This window comes from Magnolia sinica, chromosome 8 (genome assembly GCF_029962835.1).
Source record: "Magnolia sinica isolate HGM2019 chromosome 8, MsV1, whole genome shotgun sequence".
NCBI classification, from domain to species: Eukaryota; Viridiplantae; Streptophyta; class Magnoliopsida; order Magnoliales; family Magnoliaceae; genus Magnolia; species Magnolia sinica.
The window spans coordinates 7,710,160-7,725,107 of record NC_080580.1 but is presented as its reverse complement, the minus strand read 5'-3'; the positions used below and the strand labels follow the sequence as shown (position 1 = coordinate 7,725,107).

The 14,948-nt window shown below is 41.8% G+C and overlaps 1 protein-coding gene across 3 annotated transcripts in view; it reads right to left on the bottom strand.

Moving 5' to 3' along the window:
* Positions 1–14,948, bottom strand: part of LOC131252752 (protein RETICULATA-RELATED 1, chloroplastic-like) — a 66,561-nt gene that overhangs the window by 41,850 nt on the left and 9,763 nt on the right. For 2 of the 3 annotated variants that reach the window (XM_058253426.1, XM_058253425.1), the window contains exons 6-7: positions 14,067–14,131; positions 11,968–12,344 (exon numbers count right to left, since the gene is read on the bottom strand). The exons of the other annotated variant lie outside the window; for it this stretch is intronic. In XM_058253426.1, the coding sequence (XP_058109409.1) occupies positions 12,151–12,344; positions 14,067–14,131 (259 nt within the window). In that variant the 3' untranslated portion in view covers positions 11,968–12,150. Of the gene's footprint in view, positions 1–11,967; positions 12,345–14,066; positions 14,132–14,948 lie in introns of those variants that run through there. 3 annotated transcript variants of the gene reach the window in all.

Here is a 14,948-nt window from a genome sequence, read left to right as displayed (position 1 = left end):
TCATGCGTATTGCTGCTTGCGGAAACTTCTGTGAGGCCCACCTCCTTCAGTTTTTTGAGAAATCCACGCCATCCATCAACTTCTTCACGAAATTTCGGTTGGGAAGGGACAGTTTTTTATTAGATTCGGCAAGACCCACGGAAGAAATCAGCTGCGACAATTGTAGGGCAGTCCTTTTGTGACCATTGAAACCAGCAGGGCAGTCCGTTTGTGACCATTGAAACCGGCACGTGTACGTGAATGAGTGCACAAGGTCAACATGGGTTTAACTAGATCGAGCCCCTCTGCATGATGGACACCTCGAATCGTTTTCATGGGCCATGATGGAGGCCCACTAATGATCAAACGGCGCCCCTGTTTCACGCTAGAGAAAGCGGATTTTGCTGTTTTTGAATGAAGAACGGGTCCAAGGTGGTTTGACCGTCTTGGACTTGCCGGGCACATGTGGTGCACATGTGCACGGTGCACGCACAACTCAGTTGGGGTCCACGGTGATGGTTATGGGAAATCCAATCCATTCATCCCTTTTCTCAGCTAGTTTAAGGGGTTTATCTAACGTTTAAAGCATATCCAGATTGCAGGTGGGCCCAGAATCAACTGTTTATGGTCGGATCTGTCAGTTGGGCCAATTTCACAGAGATCCGAGGGCTTAATTTTGACATGTACGGTTAAGTTATAATCCTCAAGCCAAATCTAAAGTTTCGAGCTGAACGGATGGTGAGAACCCAGTGATCTTGGGTTCAGGATGACTTTCAGGCCTCTTTAGTGTGAAACACGTGATTTTCTCAAATCTCTAATGTGTAAATCCGTCGATCTTGGTCCCTTGGAGTCCATCCTTTGCCTTGGTGACTTTAGAGCATTAAATCTATGCTTTTAGCACCCTGTTTCAGTCCAAGCTCATAAATACACCTTGCAACACAAACACGATTAAATCCGGCCGTTAAACAGTACCATTTTTGTAAATTCAGGCAATAACTGGGGTCTGATATGCAATATTTGACCCTCAACAATCCATATCTTTGTGATTCCACAGCCCAAACCCCAATAATATCCACCTTGGATTTTTATAAGTCCACATAATTATACAAAATCCACCCCAACCTGAAGTACTAAATTACTCGTTAGATCCTTACTATTGGTCCGGTGGTAGACTCTTAGGAGTTTCAACACCCGATCAAGGGTTCGAGTATCCATAGGTGGTGAAATCCCACTACGGCGTGAGTGTGTGGGGGGGTGTGCGTGTGTTAAAAAAATTAAAAATAAAATAAAATAAAAAGGCTATAGTATACTGAGTAAACTCTGTAGGGCCCAACACGATGTTTGTGTCATATCCCCATGGTCCATTCATTTTCTTGGCTCCTTTTAGCACATTAGCCCAAAATTAAAGCATATCCAAAGCTCAAAATGGACCACATCACAAGAACAGTGGGAAAATAACATATACTGTTGAAAACATCTCGGTGGCCAAGGACATTCTGGATCGAGTTGATATTTGTATTTTCCTTTCATCCATGATCACGTAACCTTATAAATAAGTTGGATGACAGATAAATACTCATGTGGCCCAAGGAAGGTTTCTAAGGCAGACATCATTAACTCCTCTATTTCTGTGGTGCAGTCCACTTAAGCTTGGGATATACTTCAATTTTGGGCCCATGCCCTATAATAATATGGTAAAACGGATGGACAGTTTGGATCAGACACATACATCATGGAAGTTCCCAAAGAATTTCCTCAGAGCACTATAATGTACTGAGTTACTCAGTAAACAAAGCCCGTCCACTCCTACCAGTAGATTAAAAAAAAAAAAAGCTTAGTGGCTCAAAAATCATACCGATTCATGATTCACGTGGGCCTCTACCCCACGTGAATCATGTCTGACACAAAGTAGTTGGTGTTGCTAGCACTACCCCCGCGATGGTGCAAAGATGTTCACGTCTAACGCAGAGTAGTTGGTGTTGTCAGCACTACCCCAGCGATGGTGCATTGATGTTCATGTCCGCCGCAGAGTAGTTAGTGTTGCCAGCACTACCCCAATGATGGTGCATTGATGTTCATGTCCGCTATAGAGTAGTTGGTGTTGCTAGCACTACCCCAGCAATGGTGCATTGATATTCATGTCCGCCGCATAGTAGTTGGTGTTGCCAGCACTACCGCAACGATGGTGCATTGATGATGTTCATATCCGCTGCAGAGTAGTTGGTGTTGCCAATACTACCCCAGCGATGGTGCATTAATGTTCATGTCTGATGCAAAGTAGTTGGGAAACGGACTGGCTACTCCCCTTGCCACTAGCCCCGTGGCTAGTGGTCGGTGCTCTACGGGCCCCACCATGATGTATGTGTTTCATCCATTCTGTTCATCCATTTTTAAAGATAATTTTAGGGTTTTATACCAAAAATGAGAGGAATATAAATCTCAGGTGGACCACACCACTGGAAAACAATAGTGATTGGATATCCACCGTTAAAATCTTCCTAAGGCCCAATGTACTGTTTATTTAACATCCAATCTGTTGATTAGGTCATACAGGCCCAGATGAAGGGAAAACACAAAAATCAACTTGATCCAAAAGTTTTATGGCCTCCAAAAGGTTTTTAATGGTCAATGCTCATTTAACAATGTTTCCTGTAATGTGGTCCACTTGAGATTGGGATATATCTCATTTTTGGTCTCATACCATAAAATGATATGGAAAAATAGACGGATGGTATGGATGAAACAATTACATCATGAAGGGGGGGGGGGAAGGGGGAGTAGTTGGTGTTGCTGGCACTACCCAGTGATGGTGCATTGATGTCGAGTAGTTGGTGTTGCCCGTACTACCTAGGATGGTGCATTGATGTCGAGTAGTTGGTGTTGCCCCTACTACCTAGGATGGTGCATTGATGTCGAGTAGTTGGGATGGTGCATGGATGTTGTCGGACATGAGGCAGATCCGAAGGGTAGCGGAGTGGCTGGTGCACTGGATTAGACACTGACAGGTTGAGTGGCCAGACTCGCCACTATTGAAGTGACGTCACCAATTCATGTGAACCCCGACTATGCATGACGTGTGTGTTGTATACTACAGTGTGTGTCAAGTGCGTGTGTAAATAAATAAATATAAAGGAATGAGCAAAAGAATGAGGTGGATCTAAAGCTTCAGTGGACCCTACCACAGAAAACAGCAGTAAGATTGATGCCCACCGTTGAAACACTCCTAATGCCTGTCATAATGGTTTTTTTTTTTATAAAAATTAACCTTTCAAAAGTTAACAAAGACATTAAAGAAGGAAACATATCATATTGATTGAAAACTTTTGTGGCCTTTAGAAGTTTTTAACGGTGGCTTCACCCCCAAGTGTTTTCTGTGGTATGGTCTACTGGAGCTTTGGATGTGAATCACTCTTTGAATCTTACCCAAAAATGATCTCTCCATATGGATAGATGGCGTGGATACAAAACATACATCATGGTGGGGCCACAAAACCTGGTGACGTCACTTCAATAGTCTCGCTGCTCAACCTATCGGTAGCCAATCCGTACATATGGTCAGTGTGGGTACGTGTCATGCTAAGACAAGCGATGCAGCTCCTCGATATCCGAGTTGTATGAATGGTTCAAAAGAGTTCAAAGTTAAATGTGCTCTACCAAAATGATTTATTCACTTGTATCCACACCATCATCCGAGGGATCATTTTAAAGCATTATCCTAAAAATGATTCGTATCCAAAGCTTAAGTGGACCACACCAAAAATAGCAGTGGGACAATGATTCTCAAGGTTATAATGTTCATAGGGCTCATCATAGCGCTTATTTTCTATCAAAAGTATTCACAATTAGGTCACGCAGACATACACGGATGAAAAGAAAAACGAGAAAAAAAAAATCATATTGATCCAAAACTTCTGTAACCCCCGATGAGGGTTTCAATGGGAGACATTCAATCTCCCATAGCTTTTTGCGGTGTGATACACTTGATCTTTAGATCTATCTTACTTTTCAGTTCAACCCTTAGGATGAGCTCGCAAAATGAAAGGACGGTTGAGATAAACACATACCCACGTAACTTGGTTACGTCAACACACCAGCCAGTTGGTCGTGTGTGGTAAACTCAAAAATATCAACCTCATCCAAGGCTTCTGTAGCCTTGCGTAATGTTGAGCAGTGGAGGTTCAATCCTCACTTATTCTGTCATGCGATCAATTTGAATTCCATTAATTAGACAACTAAGAATGCTGGGTCAGTGTTATTTTTGTACATGATAAATTAAAAATGAGACCCACAATTTGGTTGGTATGGATAAATGTAAACCAGTTTAACATATGCAAAGATGAGGAATGAACATTGAAAGTCTATACCGTGGGGAACTAACATTGAAAGTCTATAGGAGTTTACAGTACATGTGTAAACGGCAACCTCATTGGAGCTCTTCAAGTGGGACTCACGTATTATTTATGTAAAATCCACCCCACCTATCAGGTGAATCACCTCAACTTAAGCCTCTCGCCTAAAAATCAACTTCATTCGTGATTCAAATGGACTACAGGGTTGGAAAGTGTATATAACCATGCTTACCCTCTAAACTGTTTCTATGCTTGCAGCCCACCTGAATCATAGATGGACATGAGTTTTGGAACCAGGCATAAGATTTATGTGGAATCTAATGGTTGGAGTAAATTTCATATAATTATTATGGTGGGCCCATAAAAATCAAGCGTGGATGTTTATGGCAACATTTATCTGTTTGTGTGACCCATTTGAATCAAAACACACCCTGATCATTTGGAAAAGGGCGTAACATGGGATTATGCATATAATGGTTAGATTAGATCTCACACACAAAACTTCAAGAAAATATAATAAAAAATTATACATCCCGTAATTTCTGTAGCTTCTTCTAAAGCCGATTGTTGCCAAGTTCTGTTAATCCACAATTGTACTATATTTTTGAGTTTTCAATGCTAGGCAATCAATTCTCATTGCTTCCTATTGTTGAGCTTTGGATCTACTTCGTTTTTGGGCTCATAGCCTAGGAACTTATATGCTGGCAAAGGTAAAGAGGATGATGGAGTCGTATACGACTCTTTTCAATTGGTTACGGCCGGTTTTGCCGGTTTAGCAACTTGATTACACCGCGGGCATTTACACCATATATTTTCAAATATGTTATCCCACGGTTGACGAGGAGACACGACTCGACCTCACAATAGCCTTGCATACGCTAGACCATATAGTACCATTTCCCATATATATATATATATATATATGAAACAAATACAGTACCATGACACATCAACACACCACCGCTGTGGGTGGTGTAGGCAACACCACCGGATCCGTGACTCCTCGTCTCAATCTATCTATAAATACACAGCCTACAATCTTATCCACCCAAGAACTGTAGACATGGCTACTATCCTCTCCACTACGCTTCTCAATCTCTTCTTAATCCCATCTTTCTTTCTCGCTCTCCTTCTCACCCCAGCTTGCAAAGCCGACAACATCTTATATTCTGGTGAAACTCTCGGCCCTAACGAATCTCTGGAATATGGGAACTCTCGTTTTATAATTCAAGAAGATTGCAATCTGGTCTTATATGAAGCCGGAATCGCCGTTTGGTCATCCAACACCACCCACATAGCCACTAATTGCCATTTGACCCTGCATACTTTTGGGAACCTTGTGGTATATGATCCCGAAGGAAGTGCACTTTGGGATAGTAATACCTCCGGATTGCCAGCCTTGTACGTTCTAATCCTTCAAAAGGATGGAAATGTAGTCCTCTATGGTGGGCCCCTTTGGGCTACTCATACCAAGAGCAGTGCAACGCCAGTGGTCACTGTGGCCAGGGCCGCTAAAACCAATCACACCGCTTCGGTTGGTTGATCTGGGATCATCACAAACATATGAGAAGATCAATGCATTGTGCTGAAATAAATATTACTTTATCTATGTGTGCTGCAAAAAAAAAAAAAAATCTATGTGTGCTGCATGTCTTGTTTAAAAGGGTTAGAAATGTAGTCATCTATGGTGGGGCCATTTGCGCTACTGCTACTAATGCAGATGGGAACAGTGCAATGCCAGTGGTCAGCGCCGCTGAAACCATTCTCACCACTTTGGTTGATGAATCTGAGATCAGCACAGGCATCTGAGAAGATCAATGCATTGTGCTGAAATAAATATCACTTTATCTACATGTGCTGCAACCAAAAAAAAAAAAAAATCTATGTGTGCTGTCGTCCGTGTTGTTTGAAATTTGAATAAATTTTAGTAATATATTATAGTAATTTTGTGTTAATGTATTGGATTAGCTGCTTTCTTTTTTTAATTTAGTTTATGATATTCCAGGATTATAACTGTTGGATCTGTGGTCATGCTTAGTGATCTTAACCATATATAAGATGGGCCTCATTGTGGATGGAAGAGGCTAATAAAATTCTCTAATTGAACTACTTTAGCACTTTTTGACCGTTGCTTTGTAGGTCATTTGTTTGAAAGTCTAGGATTTTCAGATATTGAAGATTTTTGTGGCAGCCATGGGGACCTTTATAGCTGTATCTTATCCGATCAACAGTTTCGATCACATAAAATGGCCCTAGATTCAACAGATGTTATCCCTTATACTAATACTTACAGCGACAAGTCTATATGTATTCTAGCAAATTTCTTTGTTTCTTGCAGCTAAGGGGCCCACATCTCAGAAACAATCAATAGATGGGCACAACATGCAATCGGACGCGGATTGCGTGCTGAGTTCAGCACGCATACCGAGTAAATTCTGTGGGGTCCACCATGATTTACATATTTTATCCACTCCGTCCATCCATTTTAGCAGATAATTTGAGGACTCTAACCCAAAAAAGAAGTATATCCAAATATTAAGTGGACCTCACCACCGGAAACAGTGTGAATTGAAATTCTACCGTCAAAAATTTCTTAAGGGCCACAGAAGTTTTGGATCGATCTGTTACTTATGTTTTCCCCTCATCCATCTCTGTGTGATCTTATGAACAGGTTGGATGACAAATAAACATCACTTTAGGCCCCACCAAGGTTTCAGCGGTGGAAGTCATTATTTCCACTTTTTCCTGTGGTGTGGTCCACTTGAACTTTGGGCATGTTTCAATTTTCGGATCAACCAATAAAATGAGCTGTAAAAATGGATGGACGGCATGGATAACACATAAACAGTCACGGTAGGCCCAACTGAGTTTACTCAGTATGATAAAAGGTACTGAGTAACTCAGTACGCAATCCGATTTCCATGCAATCATGGTTGGATGCCGGGGGAGTGGGTTGATGCGCGGGTAACAGCTTAGTCGATGAGGCCTTGACCATGGGGCCCACATTGATGTATGTGTTGTATATCCACACCGTCCATCAGTTTGTCCAGCTCAATTTTGCCGTGCTCCGAAAAATGAAGAAGAACTAAATCCCTTGCCGACCACATCATCATTGAACACCCACCATTAAAAAAATCCTAGGGCCCACCGTATTGAACGAACATCAGCATGATCCAAAACTTGTGTGGCTTACAATAAGTTTCTAATGGTCAACCACTGCTGTTTCCTTTAGTGTTGTCCACCTGAGATTTTGATCTGTTTCATTTTCTGGGTCATTCCTAAAATGAGCTGGAAAAATTGATGGACGGTATGGATATACAACAAATACATCAAGGTGGGCCCCATGGTCAGCGTCTCACCCACTAAGCTGTTACCTTACCCGGCTCTCATGCTCACCGCGGGTCCCATAGATGTCATTTTCGGGTCATATCCGCTCCATAGCAGGCCCATGATTTTGAAGGTTTTTTCAATGGTCAGGGCTGGCCCCCCATTGAGTCGGACCTAAAATTTCAACCTCTTTATTAATAGGACCGGTAGGTTGCACGGGCAATTTTATCATATATCACGTATGGTGGGGCACACTTAATGAACAGCCCGGATCTGCCACAACTGTGGACGATGGAGCTCGGGCTCAGGCCGGACTTAGGAACATGTGCCCATGATGCACACTTGTGAAGGTTCTAGGCTATGAACATGCCCATGGCCCAAAAATTAGGATGGCCCACTCAAAATATAGAAAGATATAGCTCTGTTCCTTCTCTTTTAACCGTCCCTCTTTCTTATCACGTCAGCCCTCTGGATGAGTTGATAAGCTTTTACTGTGTCAGGGCAATTAATGGCTGAGATCTTACACGCATGTGCCCTGGCTCCCCCACTCCATCTTACTTGCGTGTCCAAGTAGATTTTTGCTCAAACCCAAACGCGCGCGTGTTTTAGGCCGCTCATGTCCCAACCTGAAACAAGTTTAATAAATCCAAGCCATCCATCAGATGGGTCTAACCATGTAGATTCCCTATTATCAAAATCAGTCCAATTAAATTATCAGGTAAGCCAGTGTTCTAAACAGTTAAGGGACTCTTAAAAAATGGCAATGTTTTTATCCGTCCATTTGTTCTGAACACTGTGACCCAACTTGAAGGATGGCTTAGATTTAATACATGTTTGCCAGGTTGGCACATGTGATGGTATGTAGAAAGGCTGCTATACTTAATAATCTTAAGAGAGATTCGCTACAATACATCTCAACGGATCCCCATAAGATGCAGTTTACCCTTGCATCTAGGATCATCACCGAACGATTCAAACCGTTTATTTGATGGGCCTCGCCTTGTATGGCCAATAATCAGAAAATAGAAACTCTTTGATTGGAATGTTTCCACATTTTGATTATTTGACCATTTTTTATTGCATATAGATGATCTTCTTGATCTTTGAATGATTAAAAGGTTGCAATATTACAATATGAGAATTTTCTCTTTCTCAGCATCCTCCATCCAGGGTGAGCACCATCATATAAACGGTTTGGAGCATTGAAAAGACTCCGTAAATTCAAGGGCCTAACTCCTGATGTATTCTATGGCAATTCGTCCAGATGTGGGTGGGACCTCACTAGCGATGTGGGTGGGACCTGACCATGGAGCCTACCTTGACGTAGGCATTGTATATCCATGCCGCCCATCTGTTTTTGGAGTCTATTTTAGTGCATGTTCTAAAAAAATGAGGCATATAGAAATTTCAGTTGGATCATACCATACAAAACAGCAGTTATTGACCATTAAAAATATTTCGTAGGCCACAAAGTTCTAAATCAATCTGATATTTGTTTTTTTTTTTTTTTTCCCTTTAATCGGGACCTGTGTGACCTCATCAATAGGTGGGATGGTCAACAAATTAAGGTGAAACCTATGAAGTTTTTAATAGTGGGCGTTCAACCACCATTATTTCCTGCAGTGTGGTCCACCTGAAATTTGTATCTACTTCGTTTATGAGACCATCCCCTAAAATAATCGAAAAACAAAAAAACGGCGTGGGTATACAATTTGTATGTCAGGGTGGGCCTATGGTCAGGGTCCCACCCATATCGATGGCTCCAGTGGTTGCATCTAAGTCGTGCATCGTTTGTAACGGGTATTATAAAAGTTTTTTCAAACCTTCGTACGCGTGTTTGTCCATGCAATCTTGCATTTACTCAAGATTAGGTGCATCCAGTGGGGCGTTTAGTGCCACCCTGGCCTCACCCGAGAGGATGCGACCCTTACTGTGGGGCCACCTTGAAGCATATATTATATATCCACTCCGTCCATCCATTTTTCCAGATCTTTTTATAGCATGAGCTCAAAACTAAAGCAGATCCAAATCTCAGGTGGACCATATTATAGGAAACAGTAGTGATTGAATTTACCACCATTAAAAACTTCCTAAGGCCCATGGTAATGTTTTTCGTAACGTTTATTAGTCATCCAACATGTTGAATAAGGTCACATAATCCAAGATGAAGGATTTTTTTATTTTTATTTTTTAAAGACAAATATCAGTTTGATCCAAAATTTTTGTGGATCATTATAAGTTGTTAATAGTGGATCCCCACCATTTCCTGCGGTTGAGATTTTGATCTCATTCAATTTTGGGCTCATATCCTTAGAATAATTTGGGAAAATGGACAGACAGCGTGGATATAGAATAAATACATCAAGGTGGGCCCCCCAAATGGTCCGAGTCACGATCATCAGGAAAACAAAAAATCAGAATAACGAACGCAATATTGGAAGAAATGCTCACCGAATGCGGCACTCGTCGCACCAGGCTCCGAACTCCGTTGGCGGGCCACCTAGTGGGCCGCACCTTTCCCGCTGTGTCCCCGGCCACTAGATCCTCACCCACCATTGCCGCCATTCCCTCCAGGCGCCGGCAATTGGGGCGTGGCCGGATCACGGAACGACCGACCCCGACTCGATTTCTTCACATGGGCTGCCGCCCACCGGCGATTCTGGCCTGAATTCTGCGAGAAATTACGATTGTGATGTGGGTTTTCTGATTCGTGTCTCCCCCTCCCTCTAGAGCCTGTAGCACTGCCTCTGGTAGCGTGATTCTCCATTGGAAGTTATAAATAACTGTTCTCCGCAATGTATTGAAACAAAAGATGCTGAAAATGTACGCAAGCACCTGTAAGATGGAAGCTTGACGGAGTTTTTTATATAGAGGGAAGGAGATGGAAGCGAGACGGAGTTTTTTATATAGAGGGAAGGAGAGAGTGGGAGTAGACGGTGGATGACAGTGCTGGCAATACCGACGGTCTAGATTGTCATATATGTATGCATGTAGATGGTGGGTGTGCCACAACCATTTAGAAAAGGGTGGTTAAACACCGACTGTAGGCCTACAAGAATCGTCTGGTTAGATTTCGTGGGACCATCTGAGGTTGATGTCTTTTTGGGACGCGGATCGGGTACTGCCCCCACCAGGACCTAGCTAGAGACGGACGATCCAGGGGCTCTGTTGGATGCATTCGTGATATTGTGTTTTATCCGATCCGTCCATTCATTTTGATATATATCCAATCCTAGCCATCCTTAGGTAGGTCCCACAGTTTGTTGCCCCCGGGGAAAGAGTCACAGATTACAAAACAAGTGAACGGATTAGATCTCACACTTGCATACAACATGAACTGGAACACATGCGTGACATGGCACGTGTCTTGGTGGCCAGGCAGGGCCGAGCCATTCATTAGTAGCATGAAAATCTTCTGTTGTTCTTAAACTTGAAAGACCACAAAGCATGCACCTGATCCATGCCCAGTGAAAATATGACTTCGCACGTTAAATCAAGCCCAGTGACTGTCCATCTACCTTTTAACCACCCGAATGATGACCAGCAATTGGATGGTGAGGATCATCTTTGGAGGCTCAGTTACAGGTTGATGGCTAGTCTGGATTAACGTACATGTATGCCATGAAACGAGCTGCCACCTATTACTAAAATGACCGGAAATTCTGTAGCCAACACAGTACTTCAATAACAGTTGGTCACATACAGGTAGCACCGAAACTTTCACATACTATGTTTTTTCTCTACCCAATGCGCCATTTGTGTAGAACATCTAAGCTAGGGCAAAAATAGAGGTGCAAATGTGGGGGTTTGGACAACATGTAAAATCATGTAAAAACATGATGATCCAAAACTCAGGTGGGACACAAGATGTAAAATCATGCCTTAAAACTCTAAAATCACATGTTTTGAGCCGACCTGGGTTCTCAAATGACCTAATTCTCTGGGTGTCCATTCATCTTGGTTGGATGCATCTTCTGCATGGATTAGATGGAATATAAAACATGGTGGCCCCCCATAAAACCAGAAGGCTTTCAATGGTGGGAATCCCCGTCCCAATTGTTCCTGGTGGTGTGGCCCACCTGTTTTGGATCAACCGATTTTTGTGCACCACGTGTAACAATATGGGATGCATATGATGGACAGATTGGATGCCATTAGCACATCACAGTAGGTAACACATTTTAAGCTAAGCTTATTGTAGACACGTTTGTATTGGATCCAGCATCTCTTTTAGTTAATATACACTTGATAAAAACCCATGCAGGAGGTTAGCCCTCGTGACCTTACAACAACATTTCTTTCTCTTATAGAAATTTCCTCTTTATCTATTCGCCATTGCCATGAAATAGCTTGTTTATGGTTATGCTGTAAATGCAGACAATGGATGACTTTCCCGTAATTTAGTTGAGAAGCTTTTGAGATGAAGATCAAAATCATTTCCATATCAATTGAATGGTACATCTCTACTTTCATGTATAAGATAGATATCATACTTCTACTGTACGCAGCTCCACCTAGCCCAGTCCACAAATTGCATACCTCCATAGATATTGTTGGCAAAACACACACCAATGGTGAAAGCCAATGCAACTGGTGGAACCCTTTTCGCCACAGGCAAAGATTCTACCAGGCATTCCAATCCATTGACAATTTGATAGCAAGTGTTGGAAGAAACTGCGAGACAGACACCTGAGAGTCAAAAGTAAAGAGGATTAGTTACACTGAGTGGATATACCACATTTGCAAGTTTTAAACTTCCCAAAAGATTGATCTGACAATGAAAGCATAAGAGAGTTTTGTAGTAATATTATGAACCTTTTTTTCTCTGAAGATGTTAAAAACACCAATTGACACGCCGTAATATTCTGAACCTTTTTTTTCTGAAGATGTTAAAAACACCAATTGACACGCCATATTATTCTGAACCTTATTTTTTTCTCTTTTCTTTAAAAAAAAATAAATTCTTTCTTTATTTATTTTTTGGGGTCACCAAAGACAGAAAAGGTGCCACAAATATCAATCTATGAAATGAAATTGATGGCTCGAATCAGTTTAACAAAGAAAAAGTCATTTACAAGGAAAAGACCAAAAAAATCAGAGGAAAAGCTATTACATAGTGAGTGAGAATAATCCTTCCATGAGTGAAGCCATGCTGACAAAATCACCATTGGTCATTGACGTATGCATATGGCCCTCCTGATGAGAGGAGTGGCCTGATCTTTAGGTTGCGGGATGTTTGTAGAGGGGCCCACCTTAATGACTGCACCAGGCCTTGCATATGTGTCCCATGTTGGCACACATGCATCAAGTAACCTCTTCAACATGTTCTCACACCCTTTGACATTTCACCCTTTTACATTTCTCCGACCTCAAGGGTAAATCTAGTCGGCACTAGACTCCTGTGATAGCTGACAACCATTTTCAAAATGGTGGTGACTCATCCTCCTCACATAATCTGGCACTCATGTATGTCTATCTAGACCATCCAAATTTTGGGGTACATTATGGATGGAGGATATATCTAAAATCATGCTGATCAAGCAATCATAATCATCCAATTGATGGCTATCGAATGGATGGTTAAAAGTAAAATAGTAAATGGCCACATTTCAAGTGAAAATCAGATGATTACTATAATCTTTCAGTTTGACTTTCAGGATATGATCTGCCCACAACTGGGTCAGCAATTTGGACAGTCTAGATTGCAATATAGGGGTGCAACTCGGGCAGGTTGGTTTAGGTTAAGGGTCAACCCGAGCCTGACCTCACCTCACCTCAAGAGGATCCAACCCACAGCCTACCTGACCCAATTGTGCCAAATACATGTAATTATTCCCGATCTGGTGTAGCATGACCTGCATTGCTGAACCCAACCAATCAGATCAGGTTTCAGTTTTCCAACCCTAATCAGAACCAAGGACCCTGACAACCTAACCCAACCTATTCCAAACTCAGGTTGGGTAAGTCAGGTTCGCGTTGATCGAGCCCATCCATATACGTAACTATTCCAAGTGATGGTATGGTGGTGAACTATGATAGGGGTGTAACCTAGATAGAGGCATAGCAATGGAACCATCGGCAATACCCCCCTAACATTCTTGTCTTGGAATTGCATAATGATAGAGGTGTGTGCTGGCCCAAGTACTGATGTGGGACCATCAGATCAATCAATGGGAGACCAAGAGTGCTCCAGTTGCTAGTCAAAGACTGTGCCATCAGATTGCTGATCAGGCCCAGCTTTGGAAATTTAAATAACTTTGTTTTCTGTTGATTTATACACATAAAACAAGCCAAACAGTATGTAAAAGATAGAAACAGAAGGAATCAGCCAGTTGACACCAATGCCTTCAAGTTGCAAAAAGTAACAAAATAACATACAAGTAGAATCAAGGACATGAGGGTTATACATACCCCAAAGTGCTGCACTTTTCAAGAGGGGTGGTATAGGTATATCTTCCTCAGACTTTTTAATACTCCTGATCACATAAAAGAAGATTCAGCAATAAAGGTAACATCAGGAAGCAGAAGAGTCATGCATCTTTCAAAAAAATAAATCAAACACTACAGCACCTGAAAACCAGTACATGGATTTTTTATTTATTTTTTAGACATGGGATGTGTGATGGTAAAGATGAATGGAACCATAGAAGACTTCCACAAAGCAATACAACCAATGATATGGAAGCTTCCGTTAAATGTAGCATATAGCATGCAATATGCATGCATGAGACACCTCCATGGATCAATGGAAGTGTTTGAGGCAGATGTGATTCTCCTCATCATTATTCTATGTAACTGAGATACCTAAGGATCTTCGCTAGAATTGCAATGGAAATTTAGATCATGCTTACAAGCTTTATTTAGGCAAGCCTTTTTTATTGATGAAAAAAAGGTTATTGAAAAAAGAGAAAGAGGCAATGGAGACAAAACACAAGAGTGGTCTAGAAACCTCTTCCTTCGCAAGATAATCTGTGAGTTTGCCTTCCTCAACATAAGCCAAAAAAGAAATTGAATTACAGCAAATTTAGGCCTAATTTCATTTACAATGGAGCGCACTTCCACAATGCCAGACCACTACCAGCTACCCAAGAAAGGGCAGCATTCTAGTAGCCTTAAGACTACTGAAGGACTGCCAAATGAGTCGCAAAATAACTTCAACCTTGCTTTTATGGATTTTCAACTCCACATGATTAGAGTCGCCATTGCTGTCAGTCATGAAAAAGCTGACGGTAGACTTTCGTCCCTGATCACCCGCCATTACCAATATTTCCAGGATTGCCCATTGAGCCGCGA